Source organism: Branchiostoma floridae, chromosome 2 (assembly GCF_000003815.2).
Source record: "Branchiostoma floridae strain S238N-H82 chromosome 2, Bfl_VNyyK, whole genome shotgun sequence".
Classification (NCBI taxonomy): domain Eukaryota; kingdom Metazoa; phylum Chordata; class Leptocardii; order Amphioxiformes; family Branchiostomatidae; genus Branchiostoma; species Branchiostoma floridae.
Window position 1 is genome coordinate 18110452 of NC_049980.1, and position 24548 is coordinate 18134999.

At 41.1% G+C, this 24548-nt stretch overlaps 1 protein-coding gene across 1 annotated transcript; it reads right to left on the reverse strand.

Moving 5' to 3' along the window:
• Positions 1–21: 21 nt before the first annotated feature.
• Positions 22–21398, reverse strand: LOC118408835 (mucin-5AC-like). Its single transcript, XM_035809697.1, has 42 exons — positions 21251–21398; positions 20811–20839; positions 20448–20515; positions 20138–20249; positions 19911–19970; positions 19471–19609; positions 18801–19056; positions 18518–18662; positions 15816–15934; positions 15368–15524; positions 14431–14662; positions 14205–14251; positions 13673–13844; positions 13169–13310; positions 12671–12838; positions 12276–12414; positions 11954–12127; positions 11597–11828; positions 11107–11253; positions 10842–10982; positions 10188–10234; positions 9742–9947; positions 9133–9306; positions 8762–8887; positions 8416–8523; positions 7829–7985; positions 7364–7501; positions 6828–6954; positions 6608–6654; positions 6248–6331; positions 5781–6007; positions 5347–5509; positions 4841–5067; positions 4083–4537; positions 3586–3863; positions 2991–3146; positions 2482–2705; positions 1921–2101; positions 1355–1717; positions 767–1093; positions 420–608; positions 22–44 (listed from the first exon to the last, which is right to left on the reverse strand). The coding sequence occupies exons 1-42, from the start codon at positions 21304–21306 to the stop codon at positions 22–24; spliced, it is 6762 nt and encodes a 2253-aa protein (XP_035665590.1). The 5' UTR covers positions 21307–21398.
• Between the last annotated feature and the right edge of the window lie 3150 nt (positions 21399–24548).

Consider the following 24548-nt stretch of genomic DNA (forward strand, 5'->3'; position numbering starts at 1 on the left):
CAAGTGCACATTGTGCATTCATCAATCTTCTTTGTAGTCCCAGGCTAGAAAATACAGGAAATTGAAAATGTCATATTCCTTCTCAAAATAAAGATGTATATGACAACGTACATGTTTAGAATTCTACAGTACAATATTTTAGACCATTTAAGTGGTTGTATCAAAGTGGAATTAATGATACTCTGATACAAACATGTACATATTCGGTATCATATTGGTATTCAGTTTCATCTCTCATCCTTAGGAAACCTATTTTCCTAATTAACATAACATTACACCAATGTACTACTGACCTGGTAGAGGACAGCACAGCATAATAGACATGTAAGGCCAAAATAAATGGAAAAATATCAATAAAATCTAAAATGAAGGTTTCAAACATACCGGTACAATGACGCCTTCTTCCGTTCGGCACTCGCATTCTGCTGGCTTGATACACCTGTCCCTGTCCATCCTAACATACCCAGCAGGGCAGGGTGGACACTCCCCACATGTCGGTACACAGGCCTTAGGATCTCCATATGCACACTGGGTGATCTTGGTCCGGTAACAGTGGCACACTTCATCACACTTGAAGGAACACCCGTAGACCTTCTTCGTACATTCAGCTAAGAAGAATTATACACATGAATGTACTTTAGTATCTACAAGTATGATACACCTTACAGTACAGTCATGATCCAGTGTCTGGTCTCTGTATCAAAACTACATTTAATTTCATGTGTCTGCATGCCATGGGGAAAACATTTACACACAGGTCACTTACTTGTTGTCAAACTCTCTGGGGTGGTAGTGTACACTTCTGGCTTAGTGGTGTACACTTCTGGCTTGGTAGTGTACACTCCTGGCTTGGTGGTGTACACCTCTGGCTTGGTGGTGTACACCTCTGGCTTGGTGGTGTACACTTCTGGCTTGGTGGTGTACACCTCTGGCTTGGTGGTGTACACCTCTGGCTTGGTGGTGTAAATCTCTGGCTTGGTGGTGTAAACCTCAGGTGTTGTTTCCATTCCAGGTGTTGTAACTTTCCTGGGTGTCCTTGTGGTGGTATCTTCTTCTGGCCTGGTCGTAAAGACAGGTGTGCCTGGCGTTGTTCCTGAAGGAGGTACATGTGTGCATCATTCTATGTACTTGATTTCCCTAAGTTGCACGCATCAACAGTGTTGATGCACAATTTAGAATAGATTAACATACATGTACGTGCTTCACTTGAATGTTTAAACAGTTGTAAATAGAACAGCTACGAGAGGAGAAAAATTGATATTAAAGCTTTTTTACCATTATCAACTTAAAGACTGTCACATAAGTTCTAGATTAAGAGATAACTGCAAGTAAATAAGATGATTGATGATCTTACGTTCAGAACAAATAGGAACATTGGCACAGCACAGCAGACGCACTTCATAGTTGTAACAGTAAGGGCTGATTCCTCTCATCATCATCTGGAACTTGCTGGGACCAGTGGCATGAGTACAGACACAGCCAACCTCACAGTTAGCCACGACATTCTGGCCTGTCCTGGAGTAGTCAATGTGTGTTCCAACAGTGCGGCATTGGATCCTGTTGACCTTCTGGTTTGCCCCACCAACGTTAAAGCCATGGCGACGAAGGTTTGTGAAGGATTCATCGTCACCCCTTGTTGCGGGAGTTGGGTAGCAGGCATCCATCCATGCTGTCCAGGAGCAGGCTTCCTCCTCAGTGTAGCATCGAGTAGTAGGCACTAACAAAAAAACAAACAGGCCTTTTGTGAACAAATAACTAACTGGACCATTTATCTATAAATATATATAGTATAATGATCTTAGCTGGGATACAAAATATGTCAAATTGAAAGGAGTAGAATACAAGATTGACTGTTACAAGAATCTAACAGTTCCTTTCCTGTACTACAAAAATTGAGGCTCACTGGAATTGTCGACTTACCTGTCGTAGTAACTGGTGTAGTTTTCTCCGTAGTAAGCTTCCTTGGAGTTTTGTACCCAGTAGTTGTAATTGATGGAGTTGTCGTTGGCACAGATGACGTTGTACATAGGTTGACACAGGTCATTTTGTTGTCATAGCAGTTGCAGACTGTACACTGATCGATCTTCTGAGTGGTACCAGACTAGAATGTACAAACAAGGTATGATTATTTGCTTGAGTCACTTTTCCTAGAGTTATCAAGAGAGACTAATGCATTGAAAGTCATAAATTATCTACAACAACATCAAGATCTGTACATTTGAGTTGTCAGGATAAATACTGTAGATGAAAGGTATTTGAGATAGTCACTACAAACTGCCTCTAAAATGTCTGTGCATAGAGAAGAGGACCTGGTGAAAAAAATGTTCTGAAATAGTTGTTAAAGACCTTCACTATCTTGTTTTGGAATCATTATACTGCTGTTATCAACTATAAACTAGCCTCTTTCAAATATCTATTTCTCCTTTCTCCAGGACAAAGAGTTCTGTGGTCAACAGCAAAGATTGCAGTCATGTTACCTACCGGAACAATAACACCATTATGGGCGATGCAGTCACACTCAGTTGGCTTGATGCAGTGGTATTGGTCTTTGCGGACGTATCCCTTGGGACATGGAGGGCACTCTCCACATGTTGGGACACATGCACTGGCATCACCACTTGAACACTGGGTGATTTTGTAGCGGTAGCAGTGGCAGGTCTCCTCACACTTGAAGGCACAGCCATAAACCCTCTTCTTACATTGAGCTGTGTCAACATTTCATGAATACGTTAAAAACCTGAAGTATCTAATACAAAAACAATTGCCATAGGAGGTAAAAATGATACTACACTGTTCTTTCATCAAATGGATGGTATTCAGGGACAGGGCAATGCAAATATTATTTAGCAACAAGGACAGGGCCATGTGGACAGTATTCAGTACCATTAACAGGGCCATGTGGACAGTATTCAGCACCAGGAACTCACTAATATTGACATGTGGACAGCATACAGCACTAGAAACAGGGCCATGTGGACGGTATTTATCACATGGGGCAGAGTCATGTGGATAATTCAGCACCATAGACAGGACCATGTGGATGATATTCAGCACCAGGAACAGAGCCATATAGATGGCATTCAGTGCCAGGGACATGTGCACAGTTTTCAGCACCATGGACAGGCTCATGTAGACAGTATTCAACACTAGAGATAGGGCCATGTGGATAGTATACAGCACTAGAAACAGGGCCACGTGGATAATATTCAGCACCATGGACAGGGCCACGTGGATAGTATTCAGCACCATGGACAGGGCCATGTGGATGGTATTCAAAACCAAGTAAAAGGCCATGTGAACAGTATTCAGCACCAGGGACAGGGCATGTAGATAGCAGGGTCATGTGGATAGCATTCAGCACCATTTAGGGAAGGGAAGTCTGGCTGGTACAGATAATGTTCTATTTATTGACGAAAAACCTGTACCCGAGATATATAATCTCTATGGAACTCACTAATATTGACATGATAGTAATACCTCCTTTGCTTTTCAGTTCAAGACTGTTGTTCAAAATATGCTGTTGATTGGTGATCACGGCCCAAAAAAGAGACCAAAAACTACATTAACAATAATGATTATGCTTACTTGTGACAATTGGGCTTGTTGTTGGATATTCAGGTGCTGTGGTGGTAGTCTCCTCAGGCTTAGTGGTGGTAGTCTCCTCGGGCTTGGTGGTGTATGTCTCTGGAGTTGTGGATGAGGGAGTTGTCACCTTCCTTGGTGTTTTGTATGTTGTTGTCTCAGGCCTGGTAGTCTCAGGGTAAGTCTCTGGCCTGGTGGTCTCAGGATAGGTCTTCTCTGGCCTTGTGGTCTCAGGATAGGTCTTCTCTGGCCTGGTAGTCTCTGGATAGGTCTTCTCTGGCCTGGTGGTCTCAGGATAGGTCTTCTCTGGCCTTGTAGTCTCAGGGTAGGTCCTTTCTGGCCTTGTTGTCTCAGGGTAGGTCCTCTCTGGCCTGGTGGTCTCAGGGTAGGTCCTCTCTGGCCTGGTGGTCTCAGGGTAGGTCCTCTCTGGCCTGGTGGTCTCAGGATAGGTCTTCTCTGGCCTGGTGGTCTCAGGATAGGTCTTCTCTGGCCTGGTAGTCTCAGGGTAGGTCCTCTCTGGCCTTGTGGTCTCAGGGTAGGTCCTCTCAGGCCTGGTAGTCTCAGGGTAGGTCCTCTCTGGCCTTGTTGTCTCAGGATACGTCCTTTCTGGCCTGGTGGTCTCAGGGTAGGTCTGCTCTGGCCTGGTGGTGTATGTCTCTGAAGTTGTTGTTGAAGAGGGAGTTGTCACCTTCCTTGGTGTTTTATACGTTGTTGTATAAGTCTCTGTCCCAGTGGTCTCAGGGTAGGTCTTCTCTGGCCTGGTTGTGTATGTCTCTGATGTGGTTGTGTATGTCTCTGATGTGGTTGTGTATGTCTCTGATGTGGTTGTGTATGTCTCAGGTAGAGTTGTAGTTTCAGTTTCTGGAGTAGTTGTTCCGCAGACATTGTCACACTTTTCCTGGTTTTCTTCACACCTGCAGACATTACACTTGTCTTTCCACCATACACTGCCAGCCTATGATGAGCAGGAGGATAGTCAGTGCAACACCATTGTGCAGTTCAACTTTCATACATGCTTTTCGTACATCAACATTTATCCTTTGTTTCCAGAATGGATATGGTAAATCTCTACAACTTGCATTTCAAACATGGCCTATATTGCCTAAGAGTCTTAAATATGTCTGCTTGGTCTTATTGTTTTCATTGCAAACTTTGCAACAATGTTTTTTTTTTCCATTATCATCACATTTTTCAAGGTACTGCATTTCAGCAATATTACAACAAACCAAAGGAATATAATCCATTATCTATTACATACCGGCTTAATTGTGCCATCCTCAAGCATACAGGGGCACTCAGAGACCTTGCAGCAGGTGTTGGCATCCAACAGAACATAGTCAGGAGGGCACTTGGGGGGCTCCCCACACCTTGGGCAGCATGTCTCATCATAGCCATAAGTACACTCTGTGATCTTCTTTCTGTAGGAGTTGCAGGTCTCCTTGCATGTGAAGGAGCATGGTTGTAACACCTGGCCAGGTGGACATTCTGCAAGGGAACATGAGTTAAGGTAACATGTTAATCATGAAAAGTGTTTCAGCCTCATATAGTATCAGCCTTAAACACATTTACTGTAACCAAATCATGGATTGAAGTAATATCTAACATGAAGTGTTTCTTGATTTCTTTTTAACTAGGTGTAAAGACCAGCTGGATGTTGCCCACCCATGCAAGGTAACTTGTGTGGTATAATCAAATACTGGATATATTATGTCCTGCACATTGTGATGTTTGCCATGTTAACAGTAGTTGATAGAAGATGATTACCAGTAGTCACGGGCACAGTTGTCTCTGGTGCCGTGGTGGTTATGACTGTTGTTGTGCTCATCCTCTGCTCGGGTGTGGTTGTCTGACAGGTAGATACACACTTCATCTGATTGTTCCAGCAGACACATGATGTACACTTGTCCTCTTTCCATGAGGTGCCAGGCTGGAATAAGAACATGATATTCAGTATCGTTGAAAAAACTTGAATGCAACTGATATTCATTATTTGATAATTGATGTATGCAGGCATGCTGATGAAAGGAGCGGAAAAAGTTATACCAATAAACTGTTATCAGCTAGTTGCTGTGTATCATAGCTTCATTCAGGCAGCTAACATTAGTATAATCCTATTGTGAACAGCTGCTGCTAGTCATCATTGTATTCATTGAGAACATAATAAATGGCCCAAGCTATATTGAATGAGCATGACCTACCGGTACAAGTGTACCATTCTCCAGCCTACAGGGACACTCTTCAATCTTGACACATGTATCGATGTCCCTGAGCAGCTGTCCAGTGGGGCAGCCCTTGTAGACACCACAGGTCGCCACGCAAGTCTTATCCCAGCCATACTCGCACTCCGTCACCACAGCACGGAAGCAATGGCACGTCTGCTCACACGTGAAGGAGCAGGGATACAGCTGGTCTTCTGGACAGGTTGCTACAAGGATAGATCAAGACAAAAATTATGATGATTAACCTTTAAGCACTTAGATTGAAAGCATCAAGAATCTTCAAAACAGTTAACAGCATTTTGTATTGTATTTATGACAAAAATGGACAGATAAAGGTAACACAAATCAATAATGACACATTCAACCGCTGTAATCATAATATACCAGATTAAATACAAACAATGAAGGGAGCTAAGGGAGACACGGCAAGAAAATTGAGTACTTACTTGTAGCAAGTGTTGTTGGCTCAGGAGTTGTAGTGGTTGTTGTGGTCTCTGCCATTGTTGGCATCCAAGGTGTTGTTGTTGTCCCTATCAGAAACATAATGATACACATTGGTAAACCTGTACACGTACAGAGAGTCATAAAATATTTGACAGAATCTACATAAATTGGATAAGATGTACACACACAATGTTCTAGGTACATATTTGAACAAGACTTCATGAAAAGCCAAACTCAAACTTCAATAAATATTCATATATGTGCATGTTAATTTGTGCGCGTGTTAAGTATGATGTGCAAAAACATGTCACATATGCATTATAAATGAAGAATGAAAATTTTCAGTATATTGTAGTACTCACCCACACATGGAAGACCTATGCATTGAATCTCACGATTTGTGCAGTAACTGAAGACAGAAAATAGAATTCACATCTATGATACTCATGCAGTCACTGTGGTGTCCTTATGTTTAGCATGGAAACATAACAGATTTGAAACAATCAAAGGTTAAAAAAATATCACTAATTAATAGACGGCTGAAATGACAAGCAGATATACAGCATAGAATAACTGACTCACCAGCTACGACAGTCATCAGACATGGACTCAATCTTGTCACCCTCGTAGTAAGCCTTACCCTCCACATGCATGCACACACAGTCTTTGGGATGAACACATTGCTTCCCATCATCACTCAGGATTTCCCCTATCAGAAGATTAAAAAGCCAACAGTAACAGTTTAGCGACCAAGTTAGAGAAAAGGTCTTAGATCCAGCAAGATATGTCTTCAACATTCTATTTTAAACAATGTCATTCACCTTAAAAATGAAAGCAAGTCTTTGCGAATTGATAGCAAATTAAGTAAAACAACTGTTGGCTGCAGCTGCATGAAAAATTGACTTTTTGTGCCTGAATTATTGTCTCATGATGAATGGATAAACACTTAGACCAGAAATATCTATCAAGAACTATAGACATGCAAATTACAAACTGTAATGAAAAAAGCTACCAGATGCATTCTTGAGAATGTAAGTATTTTCAACTATGGTTATCATTAGCTATCAAGAAAGATACTACATAGATGTGATTGGCATAAAAAGACAGAGCAGCTTCACCTTCTGGGCAGTCACATCCCTCCACACAGGTTTCCTCACACTTCTCTTCCACCATATCCCAATGCTTGTAGTTGGTGCAGGTCTTTGGACAGGCACTTACACATGGGGCATACCTCATGCAGCCCTCGCATTGCAGAGCTGTGAGTGGGAATCATTGAAAAGCTGATCAACAACTTGTAGATTTTTGCTCTAACTTACATGCACAAAGTGTAAGACTACTTGTAAACTTGATTTAAGACTAAACTTACACTCAATTTGCAGGTTTGATATAAGTCCTAGTTGACTGAAGATTCAAAGCACAACTGTAAGATACAAAATGCTGTGCTCCGGGTGTACTTGTCTTTAACTTGAATCAAATAACATTTCTAGAGATACAACATCTGCAAGAAAAAAATTAAGACATGTGAGTAGATGAAAAATATGCCCATGTATGTCTTGTGTCTGACAGATTCCAAATAAACTTACGGCACAGCTCTTGGGTTCTCCAGCTGACATAGGCACCATGGAAGTTGCAGGCTTGAGCATAGGCAGCTACAGCAGTACACAGGCACTCACAGTCACCACCACTGTCACAGCCACATGCATCAAACACACACCTGTCCAGGTAGCCTTGATATGGAATCTTGGGTGGAGGTAATACATGTTAGCCTTAACCAATATTGACAAAAAAACTCTGCAATTCTCTAAAAAGATGGAAGGAAACGGAAGGAAATTAAGGTTACCGTAACATTATGAAATCGACAAAGCATTACGGAAGTTGGCTATATGAATGGTCCATTGAATTTCTGCACATTCTTGATTTATGAATAAAATTATATTGGCACTGCACAGTTCTATTCAAATGCCAATAGTAAATGCAGCAAATAGAGAACCTATTAGATGAAATGTTGTTGGAACCTATACAATAAAAATAACAATGGTCATTTGAAGCTAGCTGAAGTAGATTATATCAATCAACAAAAAGTATGGCTTTGATAGCATTGTTAGAATTAACACAGTATAAAAATGACAAGAAACAAATCATCTAGAGACATCTAAGCAAGGAAGCTTACCAAAGCATGGCAAGCCTTGAACAAGTCAGACTTGATGATGGCACACTGGCGCTGTGCCCATGCCTTCCTGTGAGGATGGAGGGAGCACGTGTCCTTGATTTCCTTAGCCTGCAATAGAAATCACAACTGTTACGGGACATCATTGTAAATATGTAGAAGATAGTTTTATGTGTCATTCATAACCTTTTCCAAATATCAGAATGACACTGCAATGAATTCAATATAGTACCAGAAAAGACATAACAAATTAGAATTCTTTTGGCAAGACTTTTTGCATGACTGACAACAAGACTGACAGCATGACTAACACTACATAAAAGGGAACAGTTTGTGTAAAATCTCGTACCTTAGGACAGTAGTCATGTCGGCGCCAAGAGTCGCCAAAGTCATTGTCATCTTGTGTTGCAATTCCATTTGGCATGGTGAAGTCATCATTCTGGTCCTCATTGTAGTTGCCACAGAGACCTTCAACCTGCAGGACAAAGGCATTGACTATGTGTGAAGTATACTGAAGTTATGTCAACCAAACTTTGTTACAATAAATCATATAAATACAACTTGATGTGGAGATCATCCCATGGTTTGTGAACATGAATTCAGAGCCAGGCCCTCACCTATAAAGATAAACACAATTTCAAGAAGACATGGGATTCCTTTGTAAACAACAAAAATACACAAATGATTGAAAGAAGCAAAAGGTCCCATTGAATGACAAACCTGGTTCTTGTGCATGGGATCCAGCTTCACGTACACCCTGGTACCCTTGTCCCACTGTACACTCAAACCAAACTCCGTGGCCAGGAAGAGGAACATGCCAGCTGTTCGTACGTAGAAGCCAGAGCCTCGGTCTGCAACTATTGGCTTGCCTCGGACAAGGGTGATTCTCCTGGTCTAAAAAGGGATTTAGGAAAACATAAAGTATTCTATTTCCAACCACAATGTACAATAAATGTATGTGTCCATAGCTTTAGTATCTATGGCAAAGAAACATGTTGTTATTTGACCTCTTGTTGCTTACAAGGAGTCGCACTGAACAATTTTACTTCCCAAACAAATGGAGAGATTTACAATCATGGAATAATTGCAGAACGAAAGTGGAGTATTGCTCAAAGTAAGGAAGTTGAATAAGGTCTCATTCCCCCACAGATGTTGATTTTGTATATGTTGACAGACATATACATGTAGTAATGTGCTATGGCCTATTCTCTATGGGATTACACAAACTCTTTGTACGTGTTGTTTTAAGCACACGTTCTTTATGATATTCTCCTGCCTTGAACAACCTAAGAAATGAAGAAACAAGCAGTGTTCTGCTACAGCCAGTACCTTTTTGCCAGTACCGACGGAGACAGTGACAGACTTTGTGCAGGTGACACCGCTTGTACCACAGGGGATGTTCTCTGTTGTGATGGAGAACTGGTGGCTGTTGCTGTCCTTACTGCGCACCAGCACATACTCACACTCACCCTGGTAGTCATACTCCTTTCCATCAAAGGTCTTGTAGTGAGGGTCACCATAGGATGAACACACCCCTGGCAAGATAATATAAGTGGTATGTTGACATCTTCCACTTTGAGGAGTTCCAGATCTTTTACAACTAGGAAATAATATTACTGTCCCACGGGACTGAAGACTTTACATTGTGAAGAAGGTAGAATGGCAATAGTAAATATAACGTTAAAACAATAATATAACATTAAAATGACAAACTTAACAAAGGCCAGAAAGACAGACTGACATTCAGTATAGCATGACAACCTGAGCAGACTGACCTGGGCACTCATTTGTCTCACAAGTCCACTTGCGTCCCTGGCAACGGCTATGTGTGAGGACAAGAATATACTTGTTAGTGTTGATCCATATTATTTGTTTTAGGTCTCATTGATGAGTTTCTTCTTCTCATAGACTTCTATGGTATAATTCGCGATTTACATGGGCGCGATCATAATGAAACTATGTGAAATTTTAGCAGATTTTTCATTCTATGTTGAGCACATTTACCCTAACGTTATATCGTGGGAAAAAATTGTCAACGTCAACTATACATAGGTTCATTTTTTATAGCAATTACAAACTACGACTAGTCAATCCCCACAAAAGGCATTTTTTCGCAGTTAGTGTACAACTGCACCACTCAGAACCCAGGACTGTGTACCTCCGACCTAGCGCGCAGCTACAAAACTTTACCTGCTAATTTCTTCAGTTACAAACAAGCTTTCACCAATCTAACTTTTGAGATCACTTCCGCTGACTAAAAGGGAATTTCTCACCGCTAAAAACATGCGTCCATGCAGCCGTTTAGTTTTTGGCTCGGATCTCTTTTAGGGTACCCACTCGGAGTAATACATCAATGAGACCTTAAGGCATTCAATTTTCCCCTGTTACATCTAATCTACACTTTTTAGTTCTTTTCTAAGCTTACTCACCATGTGTTGCAGTCGATCTTCATCGTCTGTCCCTCCTGGTAGCTCCTGCCACCATGCTGGCATGGGCAGGACTCAGGGGTGATGCACGACTTGCCATTCCACACTGTTTCATTGTTGCACTGACAGCCAGCCACACATTTCCTGCAGTACGGCAAACATTAAGCATATACATGTGTATGCTGTAGCCATGATGTCCTAAAACTTTTTGGTAGCAATTGATGGTAGGAAATTAAGAAGTTGATAAACCAGAACAGTGGGCACTCACCTGGTGATACATGTCTGCCTAAGGTGCATGTTCTCACAGGTCCTTGGGCACTCCGTTTTACAGTGGGACCACTCCATATTGGTTGCACACTCCTCCTCCTGTGGACATTCATTCTCTGTGCACACCCAAGAACCCTTATGGCACTCACTGATGGATCAACAAGAAACAGTTACTTAAGATTACCATTATCAAATCATGGATTCTACATTCATCAAACCAGCACAAAAAGGCATAGTGTTTGCTAGTGCAGCATTAGGAAAAACCTGGTGTAAACACAACAGGTTTTGCGATTTTAATGATTGACTAAAGCAACAGTTTTGAAACTGACAGGTCAAGTACAGTAAGTCATGACTGATAATGATCAATGGCAGTTCACCCCTTTTGTGGGCATCAATTATTTCAAGTCTACTCATAATGGTGAAAACTAACTTTTTCTGCTTTTTGGACTTTTATTGGACGCCACTTAAAACATTGGAAGTTTTGGACTCACCAGATGTTGCAGTCCTGACGGATGGTTTCTCCTGCCTCGTAATCCTTGCCCTCATGTATACAGGAACACTGTTCAGGAATGACACAGTGGCCATCGTAGTCCAGAACCGTGCCCTGGGGACAGACACAGCCCTCCACAGTCTGCTGAGTGCAGGCGGAATTCAGAGACCCACAGGAGACCTGGCAGCTGGGTGCCTGGTGGGAGTACACCTTGTCACCATGGCAGGTCATTTCTGGAATCATATCATTCAAGAAAGATTAGACAAAAATGTCATGTGAGATGCTCATGGTGATAACATGGCAAGAAAGCAGTTGGTGTCACTGATGTATTCAAATATATGTTACAAGCATTCCTTACCACACCCAGGCACTGAGTTCCTCCAGTCCACATTGACACCTGCTTTGGCACATGCAAAAGCGTAGTCTGCGATTGCATCACACAGGTTGGTCAGTCCATCTGTGGCATCTGATGCACAGCAGTCATACAAACAGTTGTCGTAGTACGCCTTGAAGTTCACCAAGTCATGGCATTCTGTGGATGGAAAACAAGAATCATTGATACACTAATAATACTAGGTAAAATAAGCCACATCAAACCTGAGTGCCCAAATATTGATATCATTGCAAGTGTCTAGCATGACCTTGTATAATCCATGTTACAGGAATGCGACACTACATACGTGTGAATGGATCCTCTCTGATGACCTTACAGGACTTCAGAGCAGTGCTCCTCCTCTGGGAGTAGATCTCACATGGATGGTGGGTGCCTTCATCAGACTTTGGTCCTGAGCCACTGACTATCCACTTAGCTGCAAAATTCTGCAAGAGATGGCATGTTCTCAGCATTTGACAATGTCTTGAGATCACATGGAACTTAGTGATACTTTTATTTTCTTAAAACAAATCTTCAAATTGGATATTCTTATGACACATTTGAAGGCACATTACTTACAATTTTTACCATATTCTATATTTCTCTATCTATTTACCATTCGTCAGTAACTTGTAAGACAATTGCCAGCAATATGCATTTTATGATGAGCTACATGTTTCAGGCCAAAATAACAGTACATACGGTTGCTGTGATCTCCACATCGCCATCCCTGGTGAGGAAGTCGTCCTTCTGTTTGTTGTTGTAGTTACCACACATACCATAGGTGCGGCCCATCAGCTCAGGACTGGCCAACACATACAGGCGGTGATTACCGTCCCAGAAAAGGTTCAGTCCATTTGATGTCGTAACCTGTCATCAATACATAAAAACTTTTAGAAGATTGTCAACAATATGATTTCTGGAGCTTGCAACAATTGTTGTAAAAGCACTCTGAAAAGCAATGTGATGTCATACTGTAACTGTACATGTTCATGTTTACAGTCTGCACATAGCTTCTGTGAAACTGAAAGCATCAGTATCAGGAATAAAACTCAAAGCAACATCAAGGACAGTGAGCATTCTGACTAGACAATTGAGACACTAAAACCCATCTTACTGACATGAATCACAATTTCTTAGTACTTTGGCTGGTTTTAATGCAGTCCATTTCCTAGGATAGAAATATGTCAGAGTACCAACCCTTTGGTAGATGGTTGAAACGGTGTCAACAAAGAACTCATGAGAGCGATAAGGAAGGGTGATGATTTCCTCCCCATCGATCATCAGCTCATGGTCTGGGAGCATCTTCAGTGTCTTGCCCCCAAGTTCAACTGTCAGGGACCTACACGTATCAAATGTATCAAAAACAACACTCTATGACATGTCTGAAAAGACAAGCAATTTGATGTAAAAATGGTGAACAAACTGAATATAAATTTGTGCACAGAATCTATTTTGACATCAGTTGCCAATCTCCCTAGCTCCCTTCCTTACATGCCTACTCAATATCTCTCTTTGCACTGTATATGGAGATAAGTCACTAAAAAGCATGGAAATGAAACTTCATGGTCTTAAGAGGTTTTCCATTTTTTAGTTTGTCTTTTCCCCTGTAGGTGTGGCATGATGAACTTTTTATCATCTCTCAATGTGAAATACTAAATTTCTAGAACTGCCCTTCAAAACAAACAAAAAATGTTTTCCCACCTCTTGCAATGCTCCTTGTGACAGTCGTGTATGTTGTATGTGACACGGAAGGGGTCGTCATCCCTGCGGATGTTTGTGGCCAGAATGAAGGATGCTTGATACGTTCCCAACAGGTCAAATCGCACTCCATCAAATGACTGGAAGTGGTTCTCTCCAGTCACAGAACAGGTAGCTGTTTGGATCAAAGGCAATTTTGGAAGTTCATGATCATGGAGCAATCAAACTAAAAGGGGTTTCTGTTCATTTTCTTCTGAGAATAGAAAATATATCAGCTTCAAGTACAGATGATAAGGAAATAGACTATGACTGTTGTACATGTTTATTTTATCTATTCTACATATGTTACCCATTCATACAATCATGTAATATAATAGACAGCTTTCTTCTTAGCATGAGAAGGGTAAATCTACATGATACAAAATGTATTGATAGTGATATTGAGACATAATAATGCCTGGAAAAGAGTTCTTAAATCTTTTCCTACCAATGCTGTACTAGTATTTGAAGTCACATGAAAAAAATAACAACTTACATTCACACTGATGATCAGTGCAGGTCCACTTGCCCATGAAGCACACACTGTGGAGGAGATTCACAAAAAAATCATTAAGACTGATATGTCAAAAGTCAGGATGAAATGGCAGTAGCCTAGTAACCTGTAAAGAATAAATGATATCAAGAATACTTAATGAGCATAGAGCATACAGCACGGATGGATGTAGGTCAATGCTACAGTGTACAGCATTGCCAGAACTTACCACTCATTGCAGTCCCTCGTGATCCTGTCACCAGCACCATAGTCCTTGCCCTGGTAGGTACAGGGACACTGGTCCCGCGTCACACACTGGCCGTTGTGCAGGTAGGTGCCCCTGGGGCAGTGGCAGCCATCCACACAGTGGTCGTCCACACAGTTGTAATCAGTGTTTGAGCAGGTGGCAGGGCAGGATGAGCCACAGGAGTCATACACCATTCCGTTGGAGCACGACATGGCTGAAATATCAGGCAAAACATGTGAGATACATGCAACGTTACTACTACATGTATATACATTAGACTCTTTAAAGGCGCCCAGAGCAGTTTTTGAGTCTTTTGAAATTTAATTTTCAAGACATTTTTACACACAGTAAGGTTAAATAACACTATCTCATTGCATATCGATGTTTATTGAGCAAAGATGAGACGTCGTTGGGTGGTGAGAACTTATTGAAAATCTGAGCGCTGCACGTGCCATTATTTCAAATTTTCGGAACGCACGCGAACATGACAAATGAATCCCGAACGCTTCCGGAGATGTCGTCACTTGTTCGAATAAAGTTTCGATTTGCGAACGGGTGAATCAGATTCAATTCGCTCGATGACCTCATGCGTTCGAAAATCTCCGAAAAGTACCGACGGGAAACCGTTAGTGGCTCGATCCTGTGCTGATTTATTGTAGGATATAATAAATCAAAGGGGTCCGTTTGCGGCATGTTTGTGCGTCCTTTTCAACGCTGAAAGTACGAAATAATGACACAAATGTGCTAGAATGGTGAAGTAAATGTCAATACCGTACCGATTGTCTCATCCAGAATATCCCCAATTTTAATGCACTAAAAACTGCTCTGGGCGCCTTTAAATCAGATGTACAATATCTGTGATAAAAATGTTTCATACTTTTTCAACTTTCCACATTATTGAAAAAAAGTGCTATCTTACGACAACGGCCTGGTGATCTCCAGCTGTGGTGGACATTGAACCGTGAACACTCCCTGAAGTATGCCTCCAGAGAGCTGCACTCACAGCCCTGACGCTGGGTGGAGCAGAAACACACGTCCTCCTTACATGCCTCGAAGTAAGGCGTGGGGTCCACAACCTGAAAATGGATGGATATAGCAGAAATAGTTAATATAGGGAAATATCAAGCACAATTTCATGTCAACCTTCTCTCTTCTGCCTATACAAATCTAGTGCCAAAAGGCTACTTTAGCAGGCTGAAGTTCCATCCATCTAACAAGGAACAGCACAATAAAACATGCCTTGTTTTTCTTGCTTGATTGATAAAATGCCTTGTGACTTGATAGCATTACCTTTAGTATCCTCCTATCTGTTGTTTATATCATCTTTCATCTTGAAAGAAAAAGGAAAAGTTTGGAAAAGCCCTTACAGCCTTGCATGGTGTCTCCAGCAGACAGCTACAGAGGTTGATGGCATTGACTGCCACCTGGTATGTCTCTGTCGTGTCAAATGTGCAGTAGGTGTTGGTCGGGGCATTTGGGCATGGAGCTGTAGGTAAAATATGACAAATATGAGTTTTTTGGTAATTATCATAATCATTTCATGTTGCGACACAATAATCAATATTACCTTATAATCTGACAAAAAACCATTTACTCCAAAAAAAGGAGACATAATTGTTATGGACAGAGGGTTTGGCTAACATCAAGGACATAACAAGGATGTTATAGTCATAGTGAAACACTTTGAGATCATCATCATGATCATGTGGTCATGCGTGTTGCAGATTCAAACTCCGACTTGCATCCATAAGCCATCTATGTCACACGTTATTACAAGTAAGTCCTTTAGGCCATGCTGATTTGATTTGTTGATGACATTCGCATGCGCATTAGCCTGGTTACCAAAGCCCAGCCCGATCTCAAGTATCTAACACAAAAGATATTTTTGAGGTTGGGGTATGGTATCCAGGCTACATGCGCATCAATTTTCGGACGTTTCCAAAAATAAAAAACATGTTTCAACAAGAGTTCGGAGACCTCATTCCTCAATGAAATATTTTGATTAGGTACTAGTAAATGACTTTTACATCCGCATAAATTATGCTTGGCTATGTACACATTTAGCTAACTTACACAGGTCACAATATTAACAATCAAATCATTTACTACTCTCCAAGCAGGGATTTGGACACTTTCACATTAATTATGCAAATTAGGGACTTATTTGCATAATTGGAATCTGCTAATCTTCCACCTGCCACAAACTACATGTTTCATGTACTTGAGTCCTATGATGGAAAACACTGTAAATGTAGATTTTCCTCATTAAGTATGCAAATTTGCATAATTTGCACTTCATTACGTACATCTCTGCCAAAGATATGTGCATGCTAAATATCATGGAAATCCAGCATTCCTATGTTCCATTATGCTCCTTGGGAGGTTTTGACAAAAATGTCCCTGCAGTTCCAGAGCAAGCTGCTAGTCTGTGGGCCAAAAAATACATAACTTCTTCCTTATATCACAAGCTATTTCAGTATCTGCCACCAAAAAATTAAGACCATACAAGGTTGTTGCCTCACGTACACTACATATTAGTGCCGTTTGAGGTCGTTTGTAGTGTTTAGGCAGACTGTGGGAATACGGATAGTAATGTCATAAAATTCCAACGTCAATTCCAAAGTCAAAAAATAAGATGTGACAGAACAAATATCTAAAAGAAAAAAAAAAGAATCTATAATTGTTCGGTATACCACACTCTGTGTGTTTAGTCATTTGTTCAACCTTCCTGACAACTTTTTTTGGTCAAACTCTTTTTTTTTTCCACATGCTCGCATCAGTTGTGGGGCTCCTAGAGAATGTTATCCACATAATCAAATCAACATTCCCTTATGGAAAATACTGGAATTATAGAATTTTGCATTAATCATTCAAGTTAAACTTAATTGGCATAGTATGCAAATGACTGTCTAAATATTTCTGTCTATTACTTGCATGCCGAGTATTATTGAAAGCCATGATTCCTTTGTTCACTTATGCTCTTTGAAATATTTTACACATGCAGTTACAGAGCAAACTCCTAGGGAGTCCAAACCTACACAACTTCATCCTCTTTCAACCTCCTTGCTTTATCTGATCTTTATACCTGCTACTAGCTGTAGTGCAACTGCTCCCGCGAACAACAGTTGCAGACTGGTGCGTTTTAAGGAAGTGAACAAATCGCCGAATAAACGACCCGCTGCAGTGCCAAGGAAAGCTGCCAGGGGTCCTGAAATCGACCTTGACCTCCGCCTTCTCAAGACCTACCAACAAACTAGATATCATCACAAACGACAACTGTTTACCAGCTCTGTCGGATCTGGGCGCATCAGAAAACTCCTCGGTGGTATCAAGGAGGTTGAAAAGAGGAACCTTCTTGGTGGGATGCCCATGCCGATAGTTCACAGAACAGAATCCTCGCTACACAGAGCCTGGTGCAGACTAACTTGGAAGTAAGGAAGTAAACTTGGCGTTCTAAGTACATCAAAATTCCAAATCGCCGCCGAAATATCCAGGGTCAAGCCTGCGCATACGTCCGAGATGACAAACCGTCGCGCTGTTGTTCTTCTTCAGATTGCGCTTGCGCATTAAACCTCTGCCACACCGCATGGCGCCTGACTCAGTGGCGCGAACTTTTAATTGACACCACATGCTGTGCATAATTCATGTGAACATGACTACTAGTAAGTCATGTTGAATGGTATTGATGTTCTGGTATCAAAATATACACGCGCAAACGGGAATGGAAGACGAACTAGTCTGAAAACCTTCTGAGACGAAAACTAACTGGTTATGTCCCATTTCCAAACGCAAGACCCGACCGGACTGTTTGACCGGACTGATAAAAGTGTACATCTGCAAGTAGGCAAAATGTGCTCGTGACTAAATGTTTCTTGACATGTGTTTTACCAAGGAGGTTTTGATATATGTATCTTATTAAAACCTCCTTGGCTTTACATCATACTTTTCATCCCCGCAAACTGTCAGGCAAGGCGTCGGTGAGAAAGTTTATTTGGCCAAATAGATCTAATTAATAAGCCTGATTAAACTAAAGCTGGAATCATACGGAAATACATAAGCTTTCACATACCTGATAGACTCTCCATTTTCCAACTGTTTGCAAACGTTGCGGCGTCAGAAACCAGCCTCCCGTGCAGAGTGGTGAAGTCGTCGGTAGGGTCCCGGTTGAACTTGCCGCAAAGACCACCCGTCTTTCCAAGCAACGACTCGGACACCTGGAAAAAGAAATCACCGTTTACAGCTATTCTCTTTTCTTACATGAAATTAGTCGATTATCAACGAGATCATCCAACCGAATTTAAAGGAAATGATATTAAATGGTGTACGCATGTGCACAGAGACAAGTGACCTACCGTGAGGAAGACTGCCTCTTGTCCGTCCCACCACAGCTTGAAGCCCAGACCGCTCCTCACGATGATGAAGTGAGAGGTCTTCTCAATCAAGGCTCCAAAGGCGGTGGTCGGGATGGTCAGAAGGTTGCCATCACAGTAGACCATCGGTCCGTCCTCCGACTGGCGCAGTTCCATCTCCACGTCACCCATGTAGATGTTGATGGAGCGGGAGCAAGGCTCGCCTGGCTGGCAGTGACGGTCGTTGCAGACGTGGATGCTGAAAATTTTATCATCTTTCGTTAAATCATTGCAGTCAAGCTTTTCTTTCTTTCTTTTTAGATCTCTTTCCTTGTTTTGTTTTTTCAAACCTTTTTTTTTTTAGGAAACCGCTCTTATTCAATTTATATCGATGTTCTCCGTCTGTGGCCATTTGTGGCCATTGAAGATTCGACATGAAATGAAACGCGAAAAAGTAGAGGCAGACATTTCTTAAGGAATTTTTTTTACTTAAAAATTATGTCAGGCTTGATATCTTTAACCGCGAGATGTCGTTAGTAGTATAAAACAGTTTATGAATTGAGCCGCATTGAATTGAAACTCTTATAAATAGTTGTAAACTTTCGACGAAAATTGTATACATTTTACAGTGAGTAAAATGACTTGTCAATTCTAGAAAACTTAACTTGCTTACTTGAAAGTATCTGCAAAGATGTCACTGGCCAAGACGTAGCGGCACGCCCCTTTGAACTGGTACACACTGCCGTCGAACGTGCGGAAGTTGTGCTGGCCCCACGCGGCGCAGTGCCCCTCCTGGTCCGGCGGGATGACGGCTGAGAATAGAGAAATAAAATTACCTTGTCTGTCATTGCTGAGGCTCGGTGACAGAAACATTTCTTAAAACGCCAAACACAAGCGATGGCTGACCTTCAAAATGACGCAAAGGGCATTGGGGTAACGTACAAAACGACGTCGTGCATCATTCAGTAAAATCAAGAAGTCAATTAAGACGATGATCACATTCTCTAATCAACGATGCAACTCATGAACAAAAAATGGTGTTTTATAAAAAAAATCATAAACTTTTGAAGTCCCTGCTCAACTTTTCAAGTTCAGTAATCAGACTGTACTCACCCCTGGTCTGGATCCCCGTGTTAACAGGCGAACCAGAGGCCGTCACCGCGGAAGCAGTGGCTGCAGTCAGACGACAAGAAAGGAGTTAACTAATGGTTAGTTCACTCGTCATATGCCTTCTCTATGTAGATAACATGCTGGCCGTGACTTTAGAAAATCTATGTTTGTCTAAATGTTTCATTCTGTGACTTCACACACAACTTCTCACAACTTTGAGAGCTACTCACGGACGCAGTCAGGGAATCCCCCGGCGGGCGACCACTTGCCATCCACGCACTTGAAGCTGGCTGGACACGGCCCCGCGAACTGGTATCCCTCGAGACACGTGGGCACACATACCTGGGGATATTGGTATCCAACATGGTCAGCTTATATTAAACGTGGTGCCCTGTTTTTCCGTAGTACATTAAATCGACATAATTCTGTAGAGACACTTCAATTTCAGTTTTATGAATCTCAAACAGAATAAAGACGGCAAATCGTCATGGAGCAAAATGTAAAAGGCATAAAATGATGTTAGCAATTGTCATGTGTTACCAGAGTTCCCATGCTGTCCGTTTGGCAACTGATCATGCCGTTGGTGGGCGCCCCGAGGACAGGGCAACCTTAGAGTAAGGACGGAAAAAAATACTTGTCACTGATCATGTTCATTGCTCGTTACACTGCCAAACTGTCGCATACTACTAGTTCTGAGAGATCTACATTGTGGTAACGTTATACGTGAAGAGCAAGTCATATGACATGCTAGTATTAGATGTTCCATCGACCTTGTTCGGGTATGGGATTTGTGAAACACCACATGGAAATGTGATACTTTCAAAAAAGACTGTATTATGAAGTTTCCAGCTTTGACGTTCATACATATTTATATTTCTATAAATCTGATTATGTTGGACTCACCCCCGAGCATGGAAGGTCCCCTTTGGGCGCTGGAAAAAAATGAAATCGACTCTTCAGAATCTTAACCGTTTCTAGCAATCAAGTTTACCTGATACATTACAACGACTATTTACCGTCAATTAGCAGTGATCCGAACTTGAGTTCGTAAAATCCATGCAAATCTTCATGCAAACTTTGCTGCTTTCATTTTGTTGCATTCAGATTATTTCTGCAACAAATTACTTTTACGGCGAGATTTGCGCCCAGTTCTAACGTTATACACAATGACAACGAATTCTTAGCAATCTGTTTAAACACATACTAATAAGCGATATTCCTAATATGAGAAAACCGTGTCGAGTTTTGTCATACTATGAAACTTTGCCAAGATTCCTTATCAGTTGCTGTGTTTTTTACACAATCTTCAAGATTTGCGGCTCAAGAAAAGTGCTAGTACTTACCACACCGACGATCCTGCGAAAAGCAGGAAAAAGATAAAGGCACCCTCTCGTGCCATATCTCTTGTCTCTCTCCCCTCCGATAGAATTACTTACGATCTCTAACTAAAATATTCTCAGAGGTTCGTCAAATGTTGGTCTACAGAGCAGAACGTGCTCTGGCACTGATGGTTGCGGCGAGGTGCTGGGTATTTATACATCTCCGATGGTATTGACCTCATCCTCAAGTCCCGGATATCTATCCAGGATGCAGGGTGGCGCGAGAGCTGAGTAAACTGCTGGAACACGCCTTCAAACGGCACGCTCAGCTAAGCCGTCCCTTGTTTAAACATTTCTGGCAAACTATCGGAAAACTTACCGAAAACACTCGATAATTATTGGTGTGTAAGCGCTTTGATTGTTGACTAACTGTACCTGAGAAGTAGAAATTTACGTAAATGAAAATCGAAAGGTGCGCTTGTGTAAGTGAAGTAATATGTTGATGTAATCTCAAAACGTGAGTACTAATGTAACCTTTACGTACTCGTAGATCCTAGTGGAATATCAAAATCAAAAGTTTTGATGACTATCATTTCCATTTCGTTTTTGTGAGTGTGCTTGAAGTTCAGACTTAAGCGTCACATCTAATTTGTAGTTGAATAGTACAAATTTCTGTAACAAGTTGCGACGGCGTCTCTTCGGTAAGATAGAAAGAGAAACGCCTTTTAATGAACACCTAGAATAAAAGCAAATCGCGAGAAAACAAAAAATGGGCATGTCAGAAAAGATAAGAACGCAACCAAAGCCATAGGCTTCAAAGATTCATAGCCGGGTCTTCCAAGACAACAAATTGCAACTTTCGAGGATGAGCGCCGGAAAACGCAATGCCTCCACTTTACTTTTTCAATTCTAATATTGTTTCCCTTAGTCGCCCCCTTTCTCATGAGCAGGCAAGGAATTCGAATCTTAACCAGCGCAATGAATTTTCAGAGTTTGAAATTTACGTCAATCTACGTCAAAGAATTTAATTGTGCATTATACTGTCTCTATCATTGGTTACACTTTTTCAAGACTGTGCGAGATGGCCATCATGTAAAAAGGGGGCATAATTTTTACTGCTCACGCTGCCTTACATGATAATCAATTTTCTCACGCCCTCGCTTATGAAACCTGGAGGTTTCAGATCGAAGTGCAGCTGCCAGTAGGCAATCTTTAGGTCCGGGACTTCTGAAAGATCGAACTGGATCGTTTCTCCTTAAGTTTTGAGTCAGTCCTGCTATTCAAGAGGCCTGCGAGTCCGTGTGAAATGATGCTGTTATTTAATTGCCAGAGAGTATGATGGGATACAAACGGTAGTTTCATCTATCACATGACACCTTGGGATTCTGCATACCACGGACATAAGTGCGACACACCTTCGTACACCAGCACTCTGAGCAGTGACTGAAGAGCCCAGGAAATCATTCTCAGAAATTAATATTCTTATCAATGGCATGCGATGGTGGTGGGCAAAACTCTGTTCTAACCACTTTCCTCCAAACCGTACCAGTTCCCACCAGTTTTCAGCTTCTTGCCTACAGTTTAGACATCTTTGATTGTTTGATCAGCCGACGCTTGAGTGCCTATCAAGTGTTTTCACAACGAGAGTGCTTTTAGAAGAACCAGCACAATTTGACAGTAGGTCGATCAACTTGAAAAATCAATGTTCCTTACAAGCAAACATTCTTTAGCTGGTTGCGTAAGAAAGGGCCTTTTATGCAAAACGAGATCAGCTCGAATGTTCCAGAAAGAATCATTTTTGTGGGGTGACTATCAATATAGGCAGTAGAGCATATTATTACATCATTTACTTAACAGACACTTACTACTAGACGATCATTCAAAAAAGTGTGATGTCAATACATGTACATTTCATTAAGGCGCAGATGTCTGTTCTGTGAACTACCTGCGCAATTGAACTGGTGACAGATTCAAATTTCAGAAGTTGTAGATGCAAGATGATGGGCATCTGCAGCCTGAGTTTTAAGGATAAAGATTTTCCTTTTTTCTGTTGAAAACAACAAGCATCTTCTTAATGTGAAGCTGAACAACAAGATTTAATGGAATAGCAAACACACTTCTAAGGATGGAAAAGTCCACAAAAGGGTTACTTGATTTCAATTTGTCCAAACCCACAGGTTAACTTAAATTGATGATCTTATCTGAAGGACCACATTCAACCACATTCTGAAAGATATAGAATGACAAACATTTTATTGCAAAACATTTGTTCCAACTTTTAAACAGTTGCTTACAAGACTAAAAGTTGCTTACAAGACTAAATGAACTAAAATGATTTTGCTTGCACAAATACAGTTGATACTACTTCTATGCTACAGTCCAATTCATTGCTATTCCTGGCATTCATCCATCCATTCATTTTGTAAAACCAGATTATCTAGATGCACATGTAACATTGCCTTTAATACAGGCCACCATATTTTCTGTGCCAATTGAATCTGTGATGTGAGTCATTTCTGATGTTAGGTGGCCATATTACAGTACATTCACAGAAGCATACAGAGCATGCCTGCCTTTGACAGTGTTAGTTACAATATAACTTGAAAATCTCATCAAGCTCACTGTATAAAGTAATAAATATAAGAACTGAGATTTTAAAAAATGATTATGTACAGCACAATACAAATGAAAAAGCAATTATGCCATATACACAGATGAAATACAGTACAGAGAACTGTATGATGGTAAGATTCAAAGGAAGAAAAATGATGCTGTATTTGTCATCTTATCTATTAAAGAGGGATTCAAATTATGCGTGTCAAGAGCAATAACATCCCTGACAGAATAAAAGCCTGGACCATTTGAATCAAAACAAAAAAAATTGCTACTACAAATGGGCATAAACCAAACACCTTTCAGCTCCATCCCAAAGATGTGAAAACAACAACTTACTGTCACTAGTTTGGAGCAGCATCAAAATGTTTGAGACAGTATCAACCTTTGTGCTCAACTGGACATTTACAGCTAGCCAGTACAATTTTGATATGTTGGAATACTAGTAGATGCAGCCTCCAATATCCACAGCCAACATCTATTTTATATCAACTTTCACAAAACAACAAAAATATGTCTTACAACACAATGTTGCATAAGCTGCCATTCCCGTCAGATGAAACCAAAGTTGAAATTTTCTCAAACAATGTACATTGTGAAATGAGAAATGACAAGTAGAGTCAATTCCATATTACCGAGAGGGTGTTTCTTGCCTTTTGTTCTAACATTTTGGAAATCTTTGTAACAATCTAACTGTGATAAGTAACTG